At 44.9% G+C, this 22,728-nt stretch overlaps 1 protein-coding gene and 1 non-coding gene across 2 annotated transcripts in view; both read left to right on the top strand.

Annotated features, from left to right (window-relative positions):
• Positions 1-22,728, top strand: part of LOC8035232 (probable 4-coumarate--CoA ligase 2) — a 57,620-nt gene that overhangs the window by 1,348 nt on the left and 33,544 nt on the right. Inside the window, exons 2-5 of the mRNA XM_040210530.1 lie at positions 7,489-7,665; positions 8,086-8,243; positions 13,195-13,343; positions 14,657-14,858. Coding sequence (XP_040066464.1) covers positions 13,221-13,343; positions 14,657-14,858 — 325 coding nt within the window. The 5' untranslated portion in view covers positions 7,489-7,665; positions 8,086-8,243; positions 13,195-13,220. The remainder of the gene's footprint in view (positions 1-7,488; positions 7,666-8,085; positions 8,244-13,194; positions 13,344-14,656; positions 14,859-22,728) is intronic.
• On the top strand, positions 1,495-1,576 carry Trnas-gcu. The gene has a single exon. It is a non-coding gene; the product is annotated as a tRNA-Ser (tRNA).

Genomic DNA, 22,728 nt, shown 5'->3' with positions numbered 1-22,728 from the left:
ATTGAGCGATTTCCTCAGGCCTGCCATAGTAGCCTCTCATGCAGCTCGGAATCCTGAAGTAAAGCTCCGCAGGCATGTGCGGGCCCACCTTCACTCCAGTGTCAATATCTAAAAACTGAAATAATAAGTACAGGTTTTGCTGAACGGACATACAGGTCAAAGTCATATAGAAATATAGCCCCATAAGGGTTATATTGCTTATAAGTAGGGTTCCGCGTTTTCGGTAAACATATATAAACCACGAAAATTAACCCCCTAGCTGCATTTATCAAAATCGGGAGAAAACAAAAACACGGAATTAAAGCTATCCTTGGATAAAAAGATATATATGAAAGACGTTTACAATTCCCTGTAATTCCGAATTAGAGCGCAACTCTCGAGGAGTAGGAGGGGAGGGTACGGAGAGGAGGGTATGCCCCTCCTCCTCCTCCGTACCCTCTCCTCCTCTTTCTCCTCCTCCCCCTCCTCCTCCCCCTCCTTGTGAAGGTCGTGACCTTCACTGTGAAGGTCGTGACGATCGTCGTGACCTTCACGAGTGACCTTCGTGAGCCTAGTGACCCTCGTGACGTCACTCGTGACGTCACGTGTTACGTCAATATGACAAACGTCCCATAATGCAAGACGCGATTACGCCGACGGCGACGCCGCTCAAGCCGGAAACGGGCGCCTAAGAGCTGCTCTCTAAAAAACCAAAGCTTCAAAGAAAGAAAATCCTTGTCTACAGTTTTACTTTGTGCAGACCTAAAACGCAGTCCCCAATGAACTGTCAGTGAGGATTCTTACTTCGGGACCACACACCTTATCTCGGTTATTTTTCTTATCGGCACGCACGGGAAGGTTTTCCAAGTGTTCGGGTGATGCGTACGTTCCCTAAAGGCTGGAGATAACGGAACTATATTCTCGTGTCCCATTTCCATAAACGTGATACACTGCGATCTTCAATCCGACACCAACAACCGCTTGAAGAAAAAAAAAACACAAAATATTTAAATAAATAAACCCAGAAAAAAACACTTTCCTGAATTCGAAGAAAAATAAACTCAGCATGAAGATCGACCACTAAATTCAGGGAATTTAGCGAAAAATATTCCCGCCAAATTTAGCGAAAACTTTTCACGCCAAATTAAGCGGAAAACTTTCTCAGTAGATTTAGCGGAAAATGTTCTGCCAAATCTAGCGGGAAATGTTTACCTTCGTGACGTCACACGTGACGTCACCTGGTGCACGCCGGAATTTTTCGGTCCCACCGACGCCAGAGTTTCTGCGACGCGAGCTCCTAAACGCTATTGCGTTAATAAATAAAGAAAGAAAGAAACAGCAAAAAAAAAAATAATAAAAAAAGTCTTATTAAAACAATTCGCGAGCTCCAATCTTAGGCTTCCGAAGGGACTGCGCTATATGCGGTCACTCCTCGCTTTGTTCCGCTACAAAATGAATATCGTTCTTGTGTGACCCTGTCACCAAGTTGCCCATCTAGTTTCGAGAAAAATACAGGACGAGGTGGCCGAGTGGTTAAGGCGATGGACTGCTAATCCATTGGGCTCTGCCCGCGTGGGTTGGAATCCCATCCTCGTCGCAGACTTTTTCGTATGGAGAACATCCAGTGATGTCTCGTCAATTTAGACCCTACTCTCCCCCCCCCCCCCCCCCCCGCCCCCAGATTTTCTATACTACAGTAAGAAGACAAGGGTGCATTTATTTTTTCCCAGTGTGTCCCCAAAAATGGTGTCCATATAGCGGGGTCTATATTACTTGGACATTACTGTACTGTTAGGTAAATTTGAGGGAGAAAAATACTCCAAAAACCATAAATAGCGCATAAAACAAAAAAACGCTGAAAACAAAACAAAAAACTCGTGGATTCCAACGGTCCCCGTTCCGAAGAGACGAAAATCGTGTAGGAAATTGCTGGGCAATCGTGTTACACGTGGCACGTTCCGGTGCCGCCTTGGAACGTTACCCAGACCGGCGCCTACGCTCACGTCGCTGTTCATCAGATAACAGGTGGCATAGAAACTTGATAGCAGTTGCTTGAAGGAAGACACCGGCGCTAGTCGGGTGTTAAAGCCTGGTGGGTTTTCGAATGGACCCACCGGAATCAGCCAATCAGCGTTGATTACGTGACCTTTCCACCAGCCAATCAGCGCCGAGCTTCGCGGTCGATTTGTTTTAAGCTTCATTAAACCTGGCGACTCCCTCGCCCTTCCCCCTGACGAGCCAAAGAACGTTTGACGGTGAAAGGCGTGCTCTCATGCTGTGCTCGTTGACCAGATCGACCAACTTCTCGAAGGACAAGGCGGAACTGGTAACCTCGAATCCCGGAAAAAAGCTCACCGGAGAAAAACTCACCGGAGAAAAGCTCACCGGAGATAAACTCACCTGAGAAAAGCTCACCGCAAAACCGGCGGATGCGGAGAAAAGCTCACCGGCCATTGAGCGTATACGGAGCGATATTTTTTCTTATTTTCATATGGAGGCTGTTGGATAATGCGTAACATGTATCAATTTATAATAATTAAAATTCGTCAGCTTTGTAAAAAATAAAATGTCCTTTTTGTAATATTTCTTAAAGGGGCACTGACACCCCAAAGGTCGTATTTATTTTTACTGTCTAAAACGATGCAAGTTGCAGTCATAGACACGCAAAAAAAACCACATCGCGAAAAAAAAAATTCCCGCGCGCGCCGTTTTATTTTTGGCGTTTGATTTTCCCTCCTCTCGCCTCCTCGCTTCTTTTGATCGGTGACGTCAAGAATCATGAAATTTAGAAGCTTTGTAGGCGACATCTCTATAACATTTAATTACGGCAATCCTAAAACATGTTTTTTAACGCAATTGCGAACGCACTACGGCCTTTCTTTTTGAAGTACCAAAAATCGGGAGTTCGTTGTGGTGCCGTCTCCTGGATTTGTATCCTCCAACGGAAAACAGGCGACACCGCTCAAAACCGGTCCGCCGCAACGCCTGCGCTCACTCCTTTCCTCCTCGCTTTGGGTCGCCATGGCAACAGCAGGGAGTGGTGAAAAAAAGTGGACTCTCATGCAGACTTGTACGTAATCCGTTACAAGTAACGAAATTACTTGTAATCCCTTACATTTATCGCTAATTTAGTAACGGAATAATTACATATTTTGTAGAGTAATTTTAAAGTAATTCCCTTACATTTTTTACGTAACGGATCCGTTACATTTTTTTTCAAGACCAGCCCCCCCCCCCCCCCCCCCCCCCTACCCTTTTAAAGAAAAGGTCGTTTTCATTTGGGTAAAGTTGAGCGCGGTGACACTGTCACGCGAATTGACCAGCGCAAAGGGAGGCTTGGCACTCTTCAGTTTCGCAAAGCCTTTTTTTGCAACACCAAGCCCCTGAATCTATTTTTTAGACCCTAACAACAATGACACAAGATCCAAATAAACATTTCTGCAAAGAAAAAAAGAAGAAAAAAAGGGGGGGGGGGGCAAGTTATATCCGCTTTTTTTAGTGTCTATGTTTTTCTTTGCGATCGAAGGCGGGGGGGGGGGGGGGGGGGGGGAGGGGTTCGAAGACACCAAGTGATTGTATGCCTCGTCGAGAAGCTCAAGGCTGTAAGCGCCCGGACAATAATTACCAATGTCCTTCCTGCGGGACCATTGTCATAATGTCACAACACGAGACAACGCTCAGTCTATCCTAAAATCCACTAAAAGAGATGTGATAATGTATAAAGGTGTTATTGCCACAAGCATCCTCGTTCGTCGATGGACACTTATCATCTTCTCTTAGAAAACAGGATGTGTTTTTTTTTTTGCTTCTTTTACCTTATTTAACCCTGTTTTAAAAGCCACTTCCTTTTTTTTTGTAGTCCAACTTCAAGGGTTGGCCCCCTTTATTTGTGAATTCCAGCCAGGTCATCTGCATCTGAGTTACCCTTTTTGTGAGTTAGCTTTTTTGCGAGCACTTTGAAAATGGTAATAGTCTTCCTTTTTCTTCTTCCTGTTTTTACCCCAGCAGGACGCATCTTATCTCAAGCTCATATTTTTACAAATAAAACATTATGGTGGCTGACGTAGACTTGATATTCTGGGCTTGAGGAAAGCGTGAATCTCGTGAGTGGGGCCATATCACGGCTTACTTAGTTCTCTGCCCTTGGCTGCCCGTGGCATCAGCGGACGTCTATCTGGAGTAGGGTGCCTCCATGTGCTCTTGAGCGCACATGAAGGCTCCCTAATCTGGAGAACACCGGAGTAAACTGCAGTCGGTCCGTGCTCCATGCGTTTTTTAACGGCACCAAGAAGGGTGCACATGGCAAACGTGCGTTTACATTTCCTTGTTTTAACCAACGTTCTAATTATTGTTGTTATGAATGTCCTTTTTTTTTTTTTTTTTTTTTTTTTTTTGCTCGATCACTTAGATTTAAACACTGGAAACTTTTCTTATCCACCAACGTCTTAACCGAGGCTCGACCTGTTCCGAACCAAAGGAAGAAGAATATCGAGCCAAACCTTATTTATTATTAAATTTATTACCTTACTGTTACCAACTCTAACAAAAACTCTCGAATGTCAGGCAACGGCTGCAACGACGAAAAAGTTAGCTCTATCTTCGAGGTAAATAGTACTTCCATTGCTTCGCTGAGAAAGCTCAATGCAGAGCATGAAGCATTCGTGAGGAACAATATGGCACTCCCATCCAGTGCCTCAGTTTAAATGGTGTCCAGCGTAGCAGTCGACATATTGAGTAAGAAATAACGTAAAATGTCTGACAAGACTTTCGAGAGTCAGCTGTTGCTAGAAATACTGAAGATCAATAAATCGAACAGGTGGCAACAATAAGAACTTGAATAACCTTCTTCCCTTTGTTTCTTAATTGAGGAAAATATTGTTGAAAGTAACGCCACGAAAGTAACGGATTACTTTTAGGGGTAACGGTCACTTACTTTTATGGGAGGGTAATTGTAATTGTAATAAATTACATTTAGCCTTGAGTAATCGTAAATGTAATTCCTTACTATTTTTCAGTAACGTGTACAAGTCTGCTCTCATGGATTCCGCAATTTTTGACGTCAAGGCACCGGCGCCGATCGCGCGGGAACTTCGAATTCGGCATTTGGAAATTGTTTTTTTACTTCACAAATACTGAATTCCCAAATTTCAAATTTTGAGGGTAATGTCCCGGCATCGTTTTCAATCGTTTCGTATAATAAAAAAAATATGATTTTGATCTGTCAGTGCCCCTTTAAGCTTACTGGGTATATTACTCCCAAATTAATGATTGCGGGCGAGTGTTTTCTGTGGCTTACTCTCGATGCAAAATAAAGCCTAACTAAAAACTTTATGAGCTTGAAGAACAGGAAAAAGTTAAAAAAAATTTGATGATGTCTGCCTAAAACCTAAAAAATCAAAGCTGTAACTGCCGAAAATTCAAAAGTGCATCCGCGACGACGCGGTGCCTGAAATTCTCTATGAAGCTTTTGTTAATCTTTGAAAACAGGATAAAACAGTCAAAAGGATATCGAGGCTTCTTTCTTCCACTGACATGCACGCTTTCTAGCCGTTCGTGCTGGTGTTTTCACACGTTCCCTTTGTGTTATACTGAGTGTCCTCCTACGGTGAGCCACCCATGACCTTCGGAGCTGCGCAATGGCACCGTTGTTACTCGTAACCTATAGAAGAAGTAGTCTTCTGTTATTCAGCGAATAGGGCGAATTGGTAAACGTCATACATGATGAAAACCGCTCAAACGACGACGACGGTGTGAAAAAAAAAAAACACGACAAGCGAAGCTGTTCTCGCAACTAAAGTTTTGTTAGTGAAATTAACAGAAAGAAAACAGCGTAGCCGACAGTGATTACATCAACAAACACCTTCCTATCTATTAGGCACTACACAATATTTGGAGATGAACCGGTTCACACACCGCTATTCATTATAGCTCGCAAAGAACAAACCTCTTTATTTGACAGAGCTAGCGACGGCGGTAACCGGACAAAAGCTCACCGGACAAAAGCTCACCGGACAGAAGCTCACCGGACAAAAGCTCACCGGACAAAAGCTCACCCGTTTTTTGACAGACCCGGACAAAAGCTCACCCGTTTTTTGACAGACCCGGGCAAAAGCTCACCTCGATTTCTTTTTTTTTTCTACCCGGGCGAAACACGGGCTGAACTAAAGTGCGGACGCAATGGACATTGGACCATTTCTAGGAGAACTTGTACCTCATACACCATTGAGTTGCGAATTTTTTAAAAAATACTTCGAAAGAACGGGAGTTCGGCCTTTTGGAAAAGTACAAGACAGATGACCAATTTAAAAAAATTGTGCGGGATTTTAGATAGGCTCAGGTTCCTTCCACCACAGCTTGTTCCACAAGAACTAACCACCAGGGAAAAGTCTACCGCTAACATCGCTTCCTGCTGGACTATTTTGATTGCACGTATTTCAACAGCCGCTTCCGTTATGCTTGTGTTCCATCTGCGGCGGCACCCAGAGCGAATTCTTCCCTTCGCCTGACTCTGCGCCGACGGCGACTGGAGTTTCCCCCGGTACGGTGGAATATGTACGACACCACTCTTCAAGATAAAGACCGGATGAACACCTGCGAAAGATAGAGTACCGGGTTCCAGAAGCTCGTCGGCCACGCCCATCCAAGCGTCTTGAGGCTGAGTGAATGCCCACAGCAAAATCAGGCGCTCGTTGCCACGGCGTTGACAAAAGCCCGGAGAGGTGAGCCCACCGTAAAGCGAGTGCGAAAAATTACTCTGCACCTGCAGAATTGTCTTAGAAATATTCGCGAGGGCTTGCATGTACATCGATATCTACCAAGACTGCTGGGGCTAGTGGGGGACTGCATTCGCTTCTAACCAATTGATAAATAAACTTGTTTCTACTAAAATCAACAAACCATGCGCCTGTCAGATTTAATTTATCGTTTCCTTTTTGTGTCGCACGCATGCACCTAAGTTGTCCGCACTCGTGTTAAGACCAACATGAAATTTTCTCGTGGTGAGCTTTTGTCCGGGTCTGTGAAAATATCGGTGAGCTTTTGTCCTGGTCTGTGAAAAAATGGGTGAGCTTTTGTCCGGTGAGCTTTTGTCCGGTGAGCTTCTGTCCGGTGAGCTTTTGTCCGGTGAGCTTTTGTCCGGGATTCAGCGACGGCGCGCAGTCAGCTGTCAATAAATTGTGGCCTTTTTTTTATCGGTGTACGATGTTTTGATTTTATGCTTGCGGCTTCATTAATTTATAGAATGGGTGATTACTAATTTTTGAGGAATTGGTAAATATGCCCAATGAACTTCAAGAATATTACAAAAAAGAGAACATATTTTTAATGACGTGACGAATGCGAATTGTGTTAAATTGCCACGTTTGACGCAGAATCAAGCTAAGCTAAACAAAATATCGGTGAGCTTTTTATGCATCCGCTCAAAGGCCGGTGAGCTTTTCTCCGCATCTGCCGGTTTTGCGGTGAGCTTTTCTCCGGTGAGCTTTTCTCCGCCGCCCGGAAACCACGCAGGTGGATCCCGTGCAGGCTGCCATCGTGGTGAAGAGAAAACCCGATGCGTGAGTGATGGGGTTCCAGGCCAGGAGGACGTCTGTGTCGTCGCTGCTTAAGCAGTTCCTGGATCGAGAGTTTCTGGCCGCTGGAGCATGCTCTCACCGACGGATTAAGCGATGTTTCACAGATTGGAGTGTGAGTGTTGTCGACTGCGGAGCATTCTATTATCACTCTGCTGACAACAAGATTGCTTCATTGGCCAATAGTGAGTGAGTGAAACATGTCTTTAATATGGAAAGGAGGATCGCCTGCCTTGGCTGAGTAGGTCTTAAGCAGGAGGGGTAGGGTTATTTGGGTCGGGGGGGGGGGGGGGGTATGAAGATGAATACGGTGAGGTTATATGAGGTTATGTGTCCCCGCTTTTCTGATGTAATCCATCAGGAGTCGAGGAGCGCTTTGCGGTGTTGTGGCGAGCCTCTGGGTCGGGCCCATTCGTCTAGCGTCTTCGGTCAGTCTTCCTCACGGAGGACTTCGAGGGCTTCTTGTCTGTGTCTATCTAGACCTTTGCAGTTCCAAAGGAGGTGTTAGAGTGTCGCCATATTGTTCCTCGTGCAGGTCTTGCACTTTGCTTCTTCTGGTTCCAGCAAGCCAAAGCTCGCCAGTTTCGCTGGAGTGCACGCCGTCTTGGTCCTGATACGACAGAACCGGACGGCAGCCCATTGACTGTAACCTGCTGGTATCTCGTCTTCTTGTGGCGGTAGGAGACCCCTCAGGTCAGTGGCAGATCCAAGGGGGGGGGGGGCGGTGGGGGCGATCGCCCCCCCCCCCAAACGCCTCGCCAGGCAACCCCCCCCCCCCCCCCCCCGGGGTTTTTCGTCAGCTCGAAGAAAAAACGTAAGCAATCGACGCGAGGGACAGAAGATTAAAACAGCGGTGGGTGGACGCGCCTGCTGGGCGCTTCCAAAGTGGGGTTTATCTCCGTCAAGGTCGCGGTACGTCTTCCCGATAGGGACGGCGCCAGGGGTTTTGAAGTGCAGAGACAGTGTGGAGGCGCACCAAATATCAGGGTCCTCGGATGCAGGCACACTTCCAAACAAGGCCAGCACGTCGAGCACGGGGGGAAAATACCTTCAACATATCTAGTCCCCTTTCTTTCTCTCTCTCTCTTTGGAGGTTGTCTGCGAAAAATGTTTGCCCTGAAAGCTCCCAAACGCAGACGCCAAGCAGCTTTCCTCAAGGGTACGATCCTATACACAGCGGATTAACCTTCCTTTCTAGCGGCCGCCTTTTCATCACTGATGGTTTCTTCGTGGTTCTGGGCTTGTCTTTTGGCATGTCTTTTTTGGCTTGCTTTGAGCTGCTGTTGCCCACGGGCTCACTAAAGGTATCTTATTGGCACAGTGTGCTCATTGCCAAGGGAAGTGCGGAGGGGACGTACCAGGAGGAGACGCTCCAGGGGGGGGGGAGGGGGATGCAGCATGTACAACCAGGTGACCAATTGCTTTTCTTCTGAACTGAGAGAGGAAGCAAATGCTCTGGGTACAGTGTAGTCTGGTTGTGAGCTTCACCTGGAGACGTACCGGACTTCCTCACGACCTTGGCTTAAACATAAGCCCGCTTTCGTCCTCGCCTCCATCCCTCACGGAGGATCAGCGCCGCAGCGCGGAATACAGAACGAAGCCGACGAGCAACAGAAGGGTGAGATGTTTCCTCTAATGGGCTTCATACTGCCTGCGGTACGACTTCTCGTGGCGGGAAGCTAATAAAAGAAAGATAAACGGTACGAGCACTCTAAAGGCTGAAGGCTGCTTACAAGGGGTCCTCAAGCCGACGCCGTAGGCATTTATTTGTATACAATGCCGTTTCAACTTAGGGTGGAGGGGCATATTTTAGGAAAGGCGCCCGCTACCCCTTGTCTTCCCTTGGCGCCGTCTTTACTTCTGTGGATTGACGGCAGAGCTTTCGCGCGGCTTTGCAGGAGCGAATATGTGTGTGTCGGACGGAACAGAGGCGGGGCTTGCTGGTTTACAACTGCGGCTTCGAATTCCCTACCTCGGAACTTGGGGAAAACGAGCCCTTTCAAAGATGCGACTGTACATAAATTAAATAGACAGTGCCTGTGTCCGTTCCAGTGAACACCGACTCCCAAACATCCATGCTGCAGTCGTGATCGGCTTTTAGCCCAGTTGAGATTCGCCGACCGGACAACCGCTCTGTCCCATCAAATCTCTGCACCTGTCCTCTCGACCCTTGACGAATGAGCTAACAACCCAGAAACAAGTAAGTGTTCCTTTCATACAGAAAATATCCAGACGAAGTGCAATTTAATATAATTTGGAAGGATCCATTGCTGGTTTAAGGTCTTGTCTAAGTTCGAAAGTTATAGTTGCCGAACTGCAACATGCTTTTAAAAATATTCAACAATTATTCGCTTTCGTTCTCTTGAGTTGCATCCAGAACATGTGAAAACACGAGTGTGGGTTGGCAATGCCACATGTGCTTCGCTCTGGACATTCCAAATATACCGCGAACAACCGACGAACTTGCCTGGCAGCGTTCGTTTCGCTCGCTGCGTCAACAGTGTTTTAACGCCGCGAGCAGCGCCGAAGCCGCCGGGCCATTTTTGTCGCTTGTTTGCAACGTACTCGCTCCATTGGAGCAACCGGCGACAATGAAAAGTATGTTTTAAAACCACGTTCTGCATTTTGGCACTGAATATAAAGTTCTAACTACTATGCCAAGCTTAATCTCAGAGAACAGCCGAGTTTTAGATTAAAACGTTTTTCGCATTGTCATTAGCTGCATGAGCTTCCTCCGTATAGTTGGCAAAGGTTGGCTCTCCGTACATGCTCTGCGGGTGTAACGAGAATATATAAATATTCAAAGCAAAAGGAGCCCAAAAGTTGTAGCCCCGCCGGGGATATCTGAGCCATCAAGTTACACTGTCTGCAATTTTCATCCCCAGTAGTTAAACTTCTTTTTCTATTTCTAGCGCGCTGCCACGCGAATGGAGTAATCCCGTTTCCTATGAACTACAAAATTCCTTGCGTTATGGTGTTCAGAAAGGAGAGTGCCACCACAATTTTCTAGATACTTACCTCTAGCGTGGTCACCCGAAAGGTTTTAATTCAAAGAGTTCATCTCCGACAGGTAAACCGATACAAAAGCTCTCAATATCTATATTATGTTATCAGAGTTTAGTAAAAACAATAACTCCACAAAAAATATGAACACTCCCCCCCCCCTCCCCCCACCCGCCGTTTTACACCGAGGAACCGCCCCCCCCCCCCCCCCCCCCCCCGCCCCCTAAAATGGAGGTCTGGATCCGCCCCTGCCTGAGGTAGGCCTTCCTCGTCTGCCTGGCAAGTTCGGCCTGCTCCTCCGGATCTACCGTCTCGTGCCTGCCAGATAGAGAGGTCGGGCCAAGCGTGGAGCTATAATGTGCTGCCTCCACTGCGGCCCTGTGTGCCCTCTCGTTCCCGGCTATTCCGAATGAGAGAGCTTCGGTCAACGCGTTGACCGAAGCTCTCTCATTCCTGTGTGCACTGTGTCCAGGAAGCCACGTTATGTACAGCTCGCTGCTACTTTCTTGAAGCTCCGTCGCCATTTTTTTAATGTTTTTAGTCGTGCGGCCTTTGGCCCTGCTGCATCTGGTCGCGATGATCGCCTCCTGAGAATCCGTAAAACGTCTGGCTTTACTGGCCGTTACTGAGATAAAAGAAAGCACCTCCGAAATGATCCCGACGCGGAAAGTGTAAACACAATAAACCACGCCCTACGTTCCACAAGCTTATGCTATTTCTCTTTTTTATTTTTTTTTTATTATTGGATTAATATAGCAACGGCGACAAATGAACATGTCAGAGAGACCATCTACGGAGTGCCATCTGCACACCACAGATGCTAGTGCCTGCTGGCTGCAACGTTTACGAACGATGTCGACCGCTATGTTTATATTTAGAACAAAGAGAAAATGTAGCATCGCGCTCTAACCAAAAAAAAAAAGTGCATTTTTTGTTTTAACGAAAATGCGATCTAGGCATTCAGCATTGCGGCGTAGGTACGTAAATTTTCTCGGTCCGGTTAGTCGCTTGACTCCATCTAGTTAGTTACTTTAAATAATCGGACAATCGAATAAAGACAGACGTTTCAAGAGGTTCAGAGAAACTTTATTTTGACGACAGAGCTTCATCCGAGTTTTACGCTGCAGACAAGGTGAGCCCAAAAACGACATTGGACCTTCGTCCGGAATTACGCAGTCAAGTAAACATCGACCCATAGGTTGTTTTCGCACACGTCCGCACACAATGATGCTGATATTTGTTTTTCTCTTTGCGTTACTGCCGACTCTAACATGGAGACTAAAATGACGTACGTGTACACGGCCCTATTCGTCGTGCCTGGTTAGGCGCGTCGGCTTATTTTGCAGCTGGGCGCACTGGGATCCTTTTAGGCTACAGGTTGGCAGCGTAATGATAACCATAGACATTCTGTTAATTTAAGATTGATTAGAAACAAAAGAGCTGCATTTAAAAAATTACTCAACCCAAGAAAAAAAAGTTTTTCCCATAAATATTTAGCTTTTTTTTTTTCTACGGCACAACTAAATTGCGCATTGTTGGACGCTCATTCTTTTCCCAAAGTTAGCCCTAGCGGTATGAAACAGAGGCCACAATGTCAGCCCTAACTGGTATTTTATTCAAAAGTTATAAGTGATATTTTTTTTTTTTTAATTTTTAATGGCGGCCGGCAGATCTCTTTCTATATGAAGCTGAAAGGCGCCAGTTCCCGAAAACGGGCGAAAATGGGCCCCGAATTCTCCCATTGAGATTTTCGGAATATCACGGAACTTTTGATTACGATAGCGATTCGTGCCAAAACTTTTCCCATTCGGTTCGGGCAGCTAGCTTTACATTTGGGCAACAAATGAGTGTTTAAAGATGCAGTTTTTGTTTTGTTTTGATTTTTATGGCGGGAAAAAATAAATATAAATAAATGTTTCTGCTGGGGACACGCTGTATATGCTACAAAAACGTATCCCCCCCCCCCAAAAAAAAAAAAAAAAAAAAAATTCTGCAGCATTTTGGTTGCGAGGCTGATTTTGAACGTCGCGACGTGCTTCTTTTCGGTGCTTACATTTAGGGACGAAGTCCTATAATAGAAGCATATGTTCCATAATCGATTCTCACGAAAACGAACCTCACGACGTAAATGACAGGCCATTTGTGAGCGTGTGCGTGTGTGTGTTTGAAATATTTTTGAGTGGTAAGCGTTTCCAGCAAGGATTCCGAATATGATTCTATTTCGGGCCGAAGTGTCGAAGTATATTCGTTTCTAAGTCAAAATCTGTCTCGCGGCATAAATAATGCGCTATTATTTTTTTGAAGGTGAGGGGGGAGTTTATTTTTGACACACATCTCTTCCTACCCAAAAACTCAACAAACCAGTTTTTTTTTTTTGTTTTTCTTTTTTTGGGGGGGGGGGGGGGGGGGATGGAGGGATTTGATATATCTTTATAGAAATAAGCCTCATATTTTGTTTGGTTTCAAGGTACCAGCCGTACGAAAACTTCGTCGTTCAGATAATAAGCCTCCTCTATGTTGCGATACAGAAAACCTCAGTGGTGCAGTAACTCAGTTCGAAATTTTCGATTTCAAAGTTGCTGTTTGCATGTCCTGAGAAAACGAGCATTGACGGAAGTCATTTTTTCTTTTGTTGTTTCAGCTTCATTGCCTGAGGATAACGAAACAATGAAGGCCCCGATTAAAGACGGCATTGTGTACTCTCCATATCCGAATGTCGAAATCCCAAGCTGTTCCGTCTACACTGCCTTGAAAGAATTCCTAGCTGTGTCCCCGGACCAACTTGCGGTGGTGAGTACTCATTTTCTATTACTTGTCTGAGCGAGCCACTTCCCGGAATCGCTATCTGCTAACAAATGGAGTGCGCTTTAATGTTTTGCATCGAGTAAAAACAGGATTATGTATTTAATCATACTCGAAAAAGGTGTAACTTCCCATGACGGGAACCGCGCACCGTAAGAACCTTTCCTCCTGTTATCATGCTGGCTCAAAATTCCAAGTCACTGGGCAAGTTATATATAGGACAGAAAAGGCCTACTACGCATGCCCAAAGCACGTTCCACAGCTTCACAAAAAAAAAAAAAAGTAGCAATATGGTTGATAGCTTTACTGCGGAATATTAAACGTGAACGCTGCCAAGGCGTTCACAGCCCATTCACTCAGCAGTTTTCGCCTGGGTGATAAGCATTGAGAAGATGTTTAGGATCGGCGAATCGGTACAAGCTCAGGGTCGAAGTTGCCACCTAATTTGTCGATTCGATAAAGGCTCCGACTCGTCCTGACGGCCCTTGATGTGCCAGTACAATGGGAGTATAAACCTCCAAACAAAATAATTTGACTGTTTCGCATGCGGACGGTCCACAGCCACCGCTATGGCTGACGAAAACACCAATGCCAGACCAAAATAGGGGAATATGGTAAGCAACTGTGTTGCATACTTGAAACGTTTCAGTTTCACAAACGTTTAGCGATAGTCTGAGTTTCCAGACGCCAGACGCCTACGCTCACGGCGCTCTTCATCAGGTAGTGTAACGCGTACCATGTCTCCACTTGGAAGTTGTTCCTAGAATGAAGCGACACTACCGGTAATTGGGCTGATAAATGTCGCGATTTTTCAGAGCCTTTCATACTCTCGAGCTCCTCTCCCTCAGTGCGCACAGGTGGTCGAGCTCCTCCTCGCCTACCCCTCTGGTCTCTTGACCTCCCCGTTAAAACAATCAGCGTCGAGCACCTCACTCCTCCTCTCCCATTCGTCAGCCAATCAGTGTCGAGCCTCGCGGCCACGCTTTTATCCAGGCTTCACGCGCCTTACGGCCTTGAAAATGTGTGCGCGAATACGGATGGTTCCTCGAACTCCTGTCGGACTGCGCCATTTGACGGCGTTTGTCAGAAAGTGGAGCGAACCTTCGATACACTTGCTTCTTGCCGTTCAAACACTTCGCCTCTTCCACCAAGTGAGGCTATTGATAATGGGCGATTTAATTACGGACGAAGGAAACACACGGCGCATGTCAATGGCGGTACGCGATTCATGGTTGCGAAACTTCTGGTTGCGAAACTTCTTGTTTCTATCAATATTGTCGCTTGATTACTCCGTCTGTCAGGTGGACGACGACACATCGCTCACTCGAGAGCAGTTCTTCGTGAGAATGAAGCGGTACGCGGTGGGTTTTCAAGCTTTGGGAATTCAGCCCGAGGAAAGAGTCTGCGTGCACATCGGCAACAGCGCCGAGAACATCGCCGTCCTCTACGGACTCGTGTTCGCTGGTGCCACGGTGGTGCTTGCGCACACATTCATGAATGAGGGTAAGCAATCTGAGAAGTGTTGTCGACATTCGAAAAACTAAGCGGCTGTAGTTATACGCTCAATGCATAAACCCTTCCTCGGACGTGCTTGTCATTTGCTGCGTTCCATTTTCCCGCACATGCTGCACCAGCTGCTCTCCCTGCACACATCGTATACGATTTAGGAGCGCAGCCTTTGCCAAGACACGGTCAGAAGTACATTTCACGGCACTTTTCTCGCCGCGCTACACTTTTCTGCATTGCGGCAGGCCGGTACAAGTAAATTAAAAGTGTCAATCATTGATTGGGTACAAAGGAGGTACCTTTACGTAAATGCAACTCTACCGCTTAACCAAGTGCTGTTTGTTGTAGGCGTAAATAAATTACCAGTGACTTTTACCTTAAAAGTCGTACAATGAACGAAATGCAGTGTTTATGGAGTGGTCAAGGAAAACATATTGTGTATTAATTTCCCCGTTAAATTCAACGAGGAAGTTGACGTCACGCGTCGTTGTCATGTGACGTGATTTAAGGTGTCAAGTCTGGAGGTCACGTGATAACACGACTTCATCTTGCGCCAATTACACGTGCACCCTAAATTTAGCGAAGAAACGCGCGCGCGGCCGGAGAAATATTTTGGGAGTAGGTGGTTCCGTTGAAAAGCGTTTCCAGCTTTAAAGCCTTACAGCGTTCAGGTGGCTAACGTGGCACGAAATAAGGCCGAAGCTACGAGAACTCAAACCGAGTTCCTTGAGACTGCGCAACTGAATACGACTGACGCATGAGCCATGTAAACCATAAGATGAATTCGGAAAACTTCCAGGAATGTTACGTACATTCGTCTCTTCGTAGAAAGAATTTTCTTCTTTCATGTGTTACACGTCTGCGTCTAATAATTCCCATACCTCTTTAGTTCCGTGAATTATACTCGCGCCCACTTTACTAGCCATTCAAAACTTGTTGGCTAACCGGTGACTGAAGCTATTGGCCAGGTCATCGAATTAGAAGGGGAGCTTTGTCTAGCTTGGTTTCCCACAGAGCTTCGTATCTATACACTCTAAAAAAAAAGTGTCGATTTAACTCTTTTTGGAGTGTAAGTGGCTTGTCACAGAATCCACTCTTTTAAAGAGTAACTCTAACTCTTCGGAGGCAAGTGTATGTTTAACTCTTCCATACAAGTGTTCACTTAACTCTTTTATAGAGAGTAACTCTAATACTTTTGAGAGAGTCAGGGTTACTCTTTTGATGTGTAAGTGCAAGAGTTAACGTCACTCCTTTGTGTAGAGTAATTATAACTCCATGAGAAGTGTTGCCTAAACTCTTTGATGAGAGTACATTTCACTCCTTTGTGTGGAGTGACAATAACTCTATCAGAAGTGTTGCCGAAACTCCATGTTGACGAGTGAAGGATGCTCTCCAGTTAGAGTTTCCTTCACTCCTTTGTGTAGAGTAACTACAACTCTGTTAGAATGTTGCCTGTAGTCTGTATTCAAGAGCTACGAGTACTCGCCAGGAAGAGTTACCCTCACTCCATCGTCTAGAGTAACTACAACTCCATTAGAAGTGTTGCCTAAGCTCTGTATGTAAGAGTTAAACGTATTCTCCCGGAAGAGTTAAATTCACTCGTTTGTAGAGAGTAACTAAAACTCCATTAGAAGTGTTGCCTGGACTCTGTATTTAAGAGTTAAGCACGCTCTCCAGGAAGAGCTGTTATAACTAGGGATGCCGCGAACTTTTTTCGAATCGAAGTTTCGATGATCGAATCAAGCGGTTCGAAAGGTTCGAAAGATTTCGATTTTTCGAATTGTCTATATCGTAAAATTCGACGGAGGTCGAATTTTCGAACTTGTTAAGCTAAGAAGTTCGACGCTTTTCGAACCGTCGAACTTATTACGCTAAAAAATTCTATCTTTTTCGAACTTTCGAACTTGACTGACCAAAAATTTCGATGAATTTCGAACTTTCGAACTTATTTATCAAGAGAATTCGAAAAGTTTCGAACTTTCGAACTCTGAAAAGTCAGAAGTTCGACGAACTTCGAACTTTTAGGGTAAAAGTTCGACGTTCGTCGAACTTCGAAAGACCGGCGGTCGGTTTCATTTGATTTCAAGTAGTGGGGTACATTCGTAATTTTTTTTTCTCGAACTTTTACACGCGGTGCTGCGTTCCTTACGAAAGACAATGTCGTTTATTTCAATGTTCTGGCATGCTTAGGTTTAAAGAAATAAATCCCCGAAGGGGCGAGGAAGGACGACGGGTTTTTGACGATTATCGTTTGTGCCAGATTTGAAGCACGCTGCAGCCGGAGCTATTCATGGTAGATAAGTTATACTTTTTTAAGAATGATCTATGTATAGCCTAGGTAAGTGCCGTTTTAAGATGTGATTATTGTTATTCAACGTGAGTTTCGAAGAAATGTCCAAACATGTATCTGCATGCAATTATGACCTAAACTTGATATTTATTTTCGTCTAAGTTGTTTGAGGTATCGCATTTAAATTAACACCACAGACAGTACATATCATTGCCATCTGCAGAATACAAAATAATATATTTATTGTTTTTTCACGTTAAGGAATAAATTAACTCATGGGAGAAGATTTCTAGTAGTGTTCAAGTTCAGCACGTCATTAAAAGAAAACTTTTTTTTTTTCGCTTCACGTTCCTGGGACGTGTTTCTTTTAGCCTGTACACACTTCGGTAAAAGAAACTTGTTTCGAAGTTCTGAACCTCTGAATATGCAAGAATAGAACACTTCCGACGAATTCTTGATAGTTTTTTTTTTCTCCTGCTTTTTATTCCCGCATTTATTTTTCTTTTTTTTTCTTTTGTTACTATCGGCACAGGTGTTTAGGTCGAAAAGACAGCTTTGAACTTCCGAACCACTAAGCATGTGACGAGCAGTGCCTTCTGACAACGAGTTTCTAACAATGACCATCTACGCAACGTTTTATGCAGTGAAGAGCGACATTAGCTATACATATGCATAAATAATTTCAGATTAAAATAAGCTCGACCACGCCCTCTTTCCCCGTATTGTTTTCTTTAACAGTCCGAAATACCAGCAAGGGGAAGAAGGAGGCTGAAGCCCCTTCCTCCTCCCCCCCCCCCCCCCCCCCCCCCCGCTACCCTCTTTCCCCCCGTTTTTCCTCTTCCGACGCCACTTGTAGAAAGCTCCTCGACCTCGAGTTGTGTCGGCTTTTGTGCTTTTTGCGAGGCGATTCCTCCGTCCCAGAAAATAAACCTCCAGGACAATTATAAACTTCACCGGATCGGATTACTACCAGCGTGCAAGGGGTGGCGAGCTAGTTTGCCAGGTCGCTTCACGGTTTTTGCCTCAACCTCCTGCTCGCCCCAGGCCGTTTCGAACTGGAAGAGTCTCGTAAAACAGTGTGTTCGTGCAATCACTACTGCTTGATGCAGGTTAAAGACCCCCCCCCCCCCCCCCCCCCCCCACGGGGATGGCGGTCACAATTCTGCACTGGCAAATATTCTAGCACATCCGGGACACTCGTCGTCTCATTTAATTGCCTGACCAACTTCGCAGAATCTAGATATCACACCCTGACTTTTCTAAACTTGATTTTGTGAAAACCAGTGAGTCGTGAAAACGTTATTTGAAACTGAAACTGTGGAAAAACTTGAAAATCGGACTTCGAACTTTGAAAACTTGGATTAGAAAGTAATTCAAAATCTTCGAAATTTTTTTTTTTTAATTTAGCGTTAAAAGAGAATCGAAACCTTCGAACTTTTCGAACTTTATGGAAAAAGAAATTCGAAATCTTCGAATTGTTCGAACTTCATGTCTATAAAAATTCGAAGCGTTCGAAGTTTTCGAATCTTTTTTACAAAGAATTTCGAAATCTTCGAATTTATCGAACCTGAAGTAAAAAAATATTCGAAATATTCGAATTCGAAATTTTAGAAACTGTGAAAGCTTCGAACTTTTCGAATTCGAAACTCCGCTGTGGACAAAAGTTGCGAATTTTTCGAAATCGAACCTCGGTCGGTACGAAAATATCGGAATTTTTCGAAATCGAACCTCAGTTCGCTTCGCAAATATCGAAACCTTTCGAAATCGAACCTAGGGTGGTTCGCGACATCCCTAGTTATAACCTTTTTGTGGGGTAAATACAACTCCGTTAGAAGTGTTGCCTAGTCTCTGTATAAGCGAGTTAACTATGCTCTCTAGCAAGAGTTAATGTCACATAACAGCACACTTGAGCAGTTTGTGTGACCCCGCCTTAGAGAGTACTTAACGCTTTAATACAGAGTTCAGGCAACACTTAGAATGGGGCTGTAATTACTCTACAGAAAGAATTGTGTACAGTAAGTACAGCCCCATTTGATGTGTTGCCTAAACTCTGTATAAAAGAATTAGCACCCTCTTCAGGAAGGGTCCGAAGGGGGCACACAAACTCCGCTCAATTATGCTGTTAAATATTGTTTTTAGTGTGCTGTTGAGTGTAAGTTAACCCAGTGAAAAGTAACGGAAACACCTGAAAACAGAATTAGAAGAACGGAAGTGTAAAATTGGCTTTGTTAAAAAAAGGCTTGCTGAAAAAAAAAAAAAAAAAAAAACTCTTCTGGCAAGTGACATTTCTAGCCGGTTGAAGTGCGACCACTGTACTTTTCGTTCTGTAATTATTCTATGGAATGTTAATACCTCCCTTGGTGTCACTGTAATTTGGAATACTTTTGTCCTTATTGTATGAGTTGTTCCATGCAACTAGGGACAACTCAAGTAATTTGCAATGAACAGGAGCCCTACAATTTACAAGCGGCAACGTACATGTTCACAAGGAGATGGTTGCATAGGAAATGTGGAACTGCAGCTCAAGAATGACATGAAATATATATCATATGAGCCTGCACAGAGGCAGGCAATAGGTTCTCATGAAAAGTCAGCATAGAGAGAAAACAGTAGAATAGAGTTTATTAAACCAAGATTTTAATTTCTGAACATGGCAAAACTGGCACACAAATTTCCTCTGGCTAACAAGTTTTTAACTTTGTGATCAAGTCACAAACGCCAGGACGAACTTTATTCAGTACTTCAAACCAATGAAGTGCCCAATCACTGCGAGGGACTGGCTTGCTTTTTGACGGTAAAAAATGTCGTGGACTCCGTGCACTGCAAGAACGAGCGCTGCACCAGCCACAATATCCATCACCTCAAAGGAGTGATCCTCCAAGACCACAGTTATGGCACTTGAGTCCTCTTCGTCGATTCGCATCACCGGATAGGTTGATCGGTCGTGCCCCTCCTCTTGTGAAGAATGAATGCTTAAATGTAGAGTCAGTAATATTAAAAGAGAGGAAACAGCTCGCTAAGGTGCCCTTAGCTAATACCAGTGCACTCCATTGCGAGACAACGGACCATTTGCGAAAATTCCAGGAGCCACTCATAGGATCCGCTCCAGTAGTTGGCAGGGACTCGCTTTCCTGCCGATTGAACAAGAGTCCCAACCGAACACTAAGGCAGCACTCATTGCTAGCTCGCCCAGCCGCAATCATCCAAAACCGTTCGTATCCCTTCTGATATGAACACCTAAATAAAGGTAAACCACATCCCTCTCTCTCTCTATTTTTCCCCCTTTGTACTCAATGGCAGCCATAAGAGGTTGCATTTATTTATGGCATCCCCAAGTTTGTACCCTATCGGAAGAAGGGGGCAAGGGGAGGGGGCAGTTCCCCCCCCCCCCTCCTTCTCCCTGACTTTCGGAACAATTATAGCAGGCAATATGGGAGAGAGGTACAGAGTTTAGCTTCCCTGCACATCATCCCTCTACCTTCCAAACTGTAGCAAATCAGCTGGCCTCTGCCCATAGCGGTGAAAGGCATAGCTCTATATAGACGAGAATCTGAGGAGTGGGATGAATGCAATTTCTTAACATCTGCATTTGTCCAAGTGGCATGCGATATGTTAGGAACATTTTTATAGATAAATTAGTGTGAACACCCTATTGGGTTTCAGTGCTGACTGCCGTATGTTGTATTTTATTTTACAACTTTAGAGAGGAAGCTAGCGAATGCAAGTAACATCTAAGTTTGGGGAAGCCATTCATTAAATATTGTAACTACAGCTCTACAATGGGCTAATTCGCAAAAAAGTACCATTCAACCTTAATAAAAAAAAATCATACCTACTAAAATGCACGAATTCTAGACAAAACAAAACAAGGCGAAAAAGAAATTTAAAAGTAGCCCAAACCAAGAACATACAAATTAAGATTGACGAGTATTAAAATGACTAATAAATATGCCACATGTCAAAACAGAACATGCATCGCGGCGAGCTTAAGCTCTGCCACAACCGAAACTACTAGAGAGTCAGCGAGCTGCTCATGTGTGCCACTTCATCGTGCTGCTGCACTATAGATGTGGGCTCTATGTTTTTTATTGCATGCGGATGAACTGGTTGCACCACTCTGAATGCAGGGGCAGGCACATGCATTGCAAGGTCGCTTTAGAGCTCTTTTTTTCTCTTCAAATACTAGAAAGGTTAATCTATAAATTGCTTAGCCCTACTCTTGCAACATCACAGTGTCTCTCAAGCCTTCATCTAGCCTTAAGACATGTTTATTGCCGTCTCGACATTTGAGTTCACACCTATATTTCTACGTTGATTTGAAAGAAAAAAAGAAACAGTTTTAAGAATTGCGGTGTTTGCGGCGCAGAAATTTGTAGTTATAAATGTACCCATATTACCTCCATGTTATTTACAAGTTATAAATCAAACCGCTGGCCTCCCCTTCAGCTCACCAGTGTCAAATGTACTACTAAATTATCAGTCCAATAACTACTCTCTTATACAAACAAAATATGGCAGTTGAGCGGAACATGATGCTTAAACTAGTAAATCACTCACATAAAAAAAAAAAAAAAAAAAAACTTGTCGAGTAAAAACGATTACTGGAAAACACACTCGCATAGCGCGGCGACAAAGCTGACAGTCCACAACCACCCGAAAAGCTGAATCTTGGCAAAGAAGGACTACTCAGCGCCCCGTGGAATTCGGCTTTGGACATACTGGGAGGACTTTACTACAGCACACATCTACCGTCAAGAAACAGCCATATTTTAACAGAAAACATTAACTTAAAATGACTTCAAACACAAAAATAACCAATCAGAATGTCTCTCACAGACTATTAGAATAAAAAGCACTTACACATTACGCTGTACTGGACCTTTCGGCCGATCGCTGTGGACTACACGCGGACTCGTCGGAGATTCCCGGCCCAGAGTTAGACACGGTTCAAACTCATCGGATCATGACAAAGCGTACATTGCGCAGCAAGAACACATGTCCCCGATGGTCAAGAGGAAGGAGAGGATCCTCTCATTGTCACTCACGTGGAAAAGAAAGCGGTCCGTCGTGTCTTCGGTCCGCCGAAGCTAGTAATGACAGGTATGGTTGGCCACAACAAAGGAAGATCACCGGTCTGTGGGCGGTGCCGAGAGAATATCCAAGGTCTTGACAATCCGCATGTTGGAGATCGCACTGGTTCCAGCAAGGGTAGCGTGGATAAAGGAGATGCCGAGCCGCTTCGCCCGATAAAAAAAAAATGTCCGCTTAGCAATGAAAATGCACACAAACCACTTAGAAACTGACACCACGGTGTCCTGATATGAACATGTTGATCTTGCCATTCTTGAAAAGAGCTATCTCTGCCGGAAACAAAAAAAAGGCACACCTGCCCCTTTGCAGTTCGCGGATGCGCGTGTTGGACATTGAGGGGACCGTCCCCACCGTCTTCCAGTCCCTACCTTATCGTTAGGCCTTTGTTCACGCGATCCCACTTTCTGTGTGTGTGCGTTTGTGTGTGTGTGTGTGTGCTTCGCGGGCTGGACTGCGTCGCTCCTAAGCTGAAAGGGAAGAGGAAGC

The sequence above is a fragment of the Ixodes scapularis genome, unplaced genomic scaffold (assembly GCF_016920785.2).
Source record: "Ixodes scapularis isolate PalLabHiFi unplaced genomic scaffold, ASM1692078v2 PGA_scaffold7__128_contigs__length_106722199, whole genome shotgun sequence".
Classification (NCBI taxonomy): Eukaryota; Metazoa; Arthropoda; class Arachnida; order Ixodida; family Ixodidae; genus Ixodes; species Ixodes scapularis.
Note: the sequence above shows the minus strand (reverse complement) of the source record. Positions and strands in the feature narration are given on the sequence as shown.